The sequence below is a fragment of the Octopus bimaculoides genome, chromosome 13, assembly GCF_001194135.2.
Source record: "Octopus bimaculoides isolate UCB-OBI-ISO-001 chromosome 13, ASM119413v2, whole genome shotgun sequence".
Taxonomy (NCBI): Eukaryota; Metazoa; Mollusca; class Cephalopoda; order Octopoda; family Octopodidae; genus Octopus; species Octopus bimaculoides.
In genome coordinates this window covers 20,174,750-20,180,302 of record NC_068993.1, presented here as the reverse complement: position 1 = coordinate 20,180,302, position 5,553 = coordinate 20,174,750, and the positions used below count along the sequence as shown (strand labels likewise).

At 36.2% G+C, this 5,553-nt stretch overlaps 1 protein-coding gene across 1 annotated transcript in view; it reads left to right on the top strand.

The window, feature by feature from the left end:
- Positions 1-5,553, top strand: part of LOC106870007 (delta-like protein 1) — an 89,357-nt gene that overhangs the window by 71,834 nt on the left and 11,970 nt on the right. The window contains exons 3-4 of the mRNA XM_052972575.1: positions 3,091-3,151; positions 4,457-4,711. Of these exons, the coding sequence (XP_052828535.1) occupies positions 3,091-3,151; positions 4,457-4,711 (316 nt within the window). The remainder of the gene's footprint in view (positions 1-3,090; positions 3,152-4,456; positions 4,712-5,553) is intronic.

Here is a 5,553-nt window from a genome sequence, read left to right as displayed (position 1 = left end):
ATAGAATGGGCTTTTTTTAGTTTCTGTCTACCAAATCGATTTACAAAGCTCGAGGTTATTAGTCTGTGTCTGTGTGTGTATGTATGTATGTATGCATGTATGTGTTATGTGAGTGTGAAAAAGACTGTATACAGTGGCTGGCCTTCATCTCATCATATGCAAGGCTTCCAGCTCTCTGTGCATGTAGTCAACTTTATTATATCTCATTAAAGATTAAGTTTTATGTCTAAGAAAGAAAATGCCGCCAATTCAAGTTGGACTACACAATGCAGATTGCTATAATGTGAGTCAGTCATTGTTATTTTAGATAATGAGAGCGAGATATGCTATCTACCTCGTACAAATTACAAACGATAAAATGAAATATCAATTGGGTACTGGGGCCGATGTTATTGTCTAGCCTCTCCCCAAATATTTCAGGCTTTTTGCTTATTGCAGAAAGCATTATTATTAATGGCAGAATCATTAGTACGCCCGGAAAAATGCTTAGCGGCATTTCGTCCGTCTTTATGTTATGAGTTCAAATTCCGTCTTGGTCGACTTTGCCCTTCATCCTCTCGGGTTCGATAAAATAAGACGTACTGTTGAAATATCGTTCAACTAATAAAATATCTTACAATCGAATCGCGCTTTTCGTCTTGACTATTATTATTATTATTATTAAGGTGGCGAGCTGGTAGAATCGTTAGCGCGCTGGACGAAATGCTTATTTCGCCCCTCGTGACGTTCTAAGTTCAAATTCCGCCGAGGTCGACTTTGCCTTTACTCCTTTCAGAGTCGATAACTTATGTGCCAGTGAAACACTGGGGTCAATATAATCGACTTGTCCCCTCCCCACAGATTTGAAGCCTTGTGCTTCCAGTGGAAAGGATCATTATTATTATTATTATTATTCGTAGTAGTAGTAGTAGTGTCAGTGTCCGTTTGCTCTGTAAAACTTGCTCTAAGAATATTTTGCCTGAAAAGTAACCAGAAATGAGTATCTTGCTCAAGGACGTAATCAGTGGGCGTGCAGCGTTAAAGAAAATAAATAAAAAAATAGTGGGGGTGAAATAAGTTGGATTATATGAGCGAGATACATCCGGTACATCATTATTAACTCGGATGCCATTACACTTCGAAACCAACCATATTGCAGTTTCGGTGGTTATTAGCTAATGGCGCTTTATATATGTAATTTGTGCTTGGGTATATGTTCGTGTATGTGGGAGAGTGTATACATGTATATATATATATATATATATATGCACACGCACACAAATATGCATATACGTATACACATATGCACAAATTACATATATATGTGTGTGTGTGCGTTTGTGCGTGTATTATTGTGTGTGTGAATGATTGTTTATGAGGTGGGAATGTGGGAATTTGTAGTCACGTTTGTTTATTGGATATCCAATACACTTTATTTTTATTATTCTGTACTGAATGTGATGGAATATTTTTGTTTTTTCTAATTATTAATTTTTCTTTTTCTTTTTCTGTTTCCCATCTCAGTAATATTCCAGTACGTCACTCACGGGTTTTCTCGTGGTTTTTCTTGTCTCTCTTTCTCTCAAATACGACTAAACCTTAAATGAAGAAAAAAAAAAAAGAAAAAAGAAAGAAGATATGCAAAATGCCAGATGTTAACTTACTTTGAAAGTGCCTATAAGTTCCTATCTGTCATGATATTATCTTCATCTACAAGCTAAATATTAACCTATATTCAGAGCCCCTATAAATTCACATTTGTTACAAGAATATCTTTATCTACAGATTAAATGTTAGACTGTTTTCCGAGTGACTATAAGTTCCCACTTCTATATTATTATCTTCAGCTATAGGCTATATATGTTAACCTATTTTTCGAACGCCTCTAAGTTTCTATTTGTTCTAACACAATCTTCTTCAATAGAGCAGCCTATTTGTAATTCACCTATAAATTCTTATTTGTCTTAAAGCTATCTTCTATACTTCTAAGACACTGGTTTTTAGGTTTGTTGTCTGTATTTAGATATGTTGAACTGTTTTGTTATTGTATTCAGTGACATATCAAGGTTCGCATTTCAGTGTCAAACATGCATTAAAATATTTCATCATACTTATGCTTTTGATTAATTCACGTGTTTTTATTTATTTATTTACTTTAGTTATGATAAAATCCCGACCAACGGTACCTCTCGTAATGATGGAATTCAATCGTCATCGGTCTCATGTTGAGATGGAATTTTAGATTTAACATTTGGCATATTACTCTCAAGTTTTGCTACAAGACCAGCAATTTGGAAGGAGGGGCAAGTCGATTAGATCGACCTCACTGCTCAACTGGTACTTATTTTATTGACCCCGAAAGGATGAAAGGTAAAGTCGGTCTCAGCGGAATTTGAAATCAGACCGTAACGACGGACGAAATGCCGCTAAGCATTTTGCCCTACTTGCTAACGATTCTGCCAGCTCACCGCCTTGATTTCTTGATATATTCAAATTTATAAGCGGTTTATCTCCATATATTATGCAGTTTTTATAACACCGGAAATATTATTCATGAGGGAATGATATTTGATAATGATAAAACGTTGTGAAATTTTTAGTTATGATTGATAAAGATTTGTTTCGTTTAATTCTATTGAAAAAGGCGTCGACTTCACTCGGTTCTACATTAATTTTTGTTCAATCAAACTTGATGATTCCGTACCATTGTAACGTAAATCCAACCTTACACATTAGCATTTACATATGCTTTAACTCAATATTCACTTAATATTTTGGTTTTTAATACGATAAACTAGCAGAATCGTTAGCACACCAAGTAAAATGCTAAGCCCTGTTATGTCCGTCTTCGCGTTTTGCGTTCAAATTTCGCCATAGTCGACTTCGCTTTTCATCCTTTCGAGTGTTTATGAAATAAGTTCAGCAGTGGAGTGGATGTTATCGACTGGTCCCCTCCCCTGAAATTGATGGCCCTGAGCCAAAACTTTGAAACGAATATTTTGTGGAAACTAATCACATAATTACGTAAAATGGAAAATACTAGTTATGAAACTGATGTAATAGTTGGGTGGAAATTTCGTGTTTAATATTGGTGTCATTTTTATTCTTCAGCAATCGTTCACGTTGTCTGTTGAAGCCTGGCACGACAATCTCAGGAACCGTACATTGCGAGGTGAGTAGACATATTTGCTTTTGCATCGTATATCAAGTGAATGTGGTAGGTAATAGTCAGCTGAAATACAGATTCACTTATTTGTTGTGAGCAGTGAGTTCGCTGTATATCTAATTAATGATTCATTAACTTTCAGGCTATGGTAAAAGAAAGAAACTTGTATGAACAAGAGAGCCTGACTAATTGTAATTAATGAGACACTGTAATACTAATATACTCATTAACTTCGAACATTATTCCAGCAGAGGTGTAAGCTTAGATAAATGCCGAAAAACAACAACTGACGTATTCTGACGAGTCCTGTTTTCCCACCTCTGTTGGAGTTATCATGAGACCTCACAGAGAAGCAAAAATCTGGTGTATCTGAAGTCTTAGTCTTACACCCATTCGTTTAACTGGCTATTTACGTATAATAGCATTGCTCTCTCAGAACAATCGTATTGCATGTAGGTAGTCTACGAAATGTCGGATCCACTAAACGGTTTTAAAAAATCGTACACTGACGTCAGTTAAACAATATATCAAATATGATTTCCCCCACCCCCACCAAATAATAATAATAATAATAAAACAAGGAAACTCATACTAATTAGTATTTCCAATCCTGTGTAGCTGTCTCACTTGTGATATCTAAAACTTTCTAACTGTTAAACATCAGATTTCTTTCTAATAAAGGCAAGTTTACTGAGAAGTTTTTGTAGTTGGCCTACAAGATTCTTGATGTGAATTCTTATATTAAAACAAATTTTGTTGCTTCTCGCGATGGTCATTATAATATGATAAACACACGTACTGGTTCTATTTTATTTCTTTATTATTCGTCAGTGAATGCGCATGGCCTAGTGGTAAGGCTGTTGCACTCACGATCGCTAGATCGTGGATTCGATTCTCTGATTGGGTGGTGCATTGTGCTCTTGAGCAAAGCACTTCATTTCACGTTACTCCAGTCCCACTTTCGATCATTGGGTGAACGCTAGCCTGCTCTTCTAGCCAGCTGGGTGGCGTCATTTGAAAGCTAAAACAATGCAAAAGTGCATTGTGACCAGCGATTTGTAACAATATCTGATAGCCTGGTCGGTCACATGATCACGCGATTATTCATCACGTGGCTAATTCTTTAACCATCTAATTAATCAACCAGTTGACGAATAATAAAGAAGTGAAACTGAACTAGGGCGAGTGTTTATTATTGGCATAATGACAAGCTCGTGAGCCAAAATTTACCGATAAAGTTTACCAAATATATAGATAATTTGATGGTTAGCTAGGATTGTATTTGATCAAGTCATGTCTTGTGTATTGTAGATCCTCGCTACATGATCCAACGAGTTGTTGATACCAACATCGTAAAACCGTCTCATAAATGGGTAAAAAAAGTGATGCGTTCCAATATCACAATGATGAGTTTCGAGTACCGTGTTGTTTGTAAGAAAAACTATTATGGCGAAGCATGCGATCACTTTTGTCGAGTTAGAGACGATGAATTGGGTCATTACTATTGCACAGAAAATGGTACCCTAAAATGTATGGATGGCTGGAAAGGAACCTATTGTGATCAAGGTGAGCACTTGTTTACTTATAAATTTGTTTTGCATGCAAACAAAGAAGCAGAATAGCAGAAAAATTATTTAAGTTAGCGAATTTAATGTTTGGGTACAGTTTTACAGACATAGATATATATACGTAAGAAGTAGGTAAGTAGACACAATGCCGGCCTATTTGTCAAGTAGTCAAGGGTTCTTATATGGTCACTGGCAATATATCTTATACTTGGCCAAAGCAACACACACACACTCACATACACACACACACTCACATACACACACACACTCACACATGCGCGCGCGTGCTTCCATGCACTCTCACATAGAAGTGCGCAGCAAGTTCATTCCATCTTTTTGAAGAAGATGAGATACAAGTAAGTGAAATTAGCTCTGATGTGAATTATGGCCAAGGTGGTCATTAAGCTCTGCAGTAATTTTGTGATCCTTTCTAAGAATTCGCATAAAAGTCCGACGGTCCCTATCTGAAAGTTTTGATTTTCTTCCGGAGTTTTGTTTCGACAAGGAGCTTTTTCCCTCTTTCTCAAAGGCTGTGATTACTTTCGAGACAGTACTTCTTGATACATCAAACATTTCGGCTGTTTTCATTACGCTAGCGCCTGCCATACGAGCAACAACAATCTGACCTCTTTAATTACCGTTTTCTGACTATATCCGAAAAGAAACAGCAGTTTTAGCAAAACATATTAAGCAACACTAATAATAAATCAAAAATCATAAAAATAAACAAGCTTTTAACGGTTTTATAGATATTTCAAAATTAGGATGTTATGATGCTAGGTGTTTCCATTATTTTGTCCAACACCTGTATGTGTGTGTGTGTGTGTGTGTGTGTGTGTG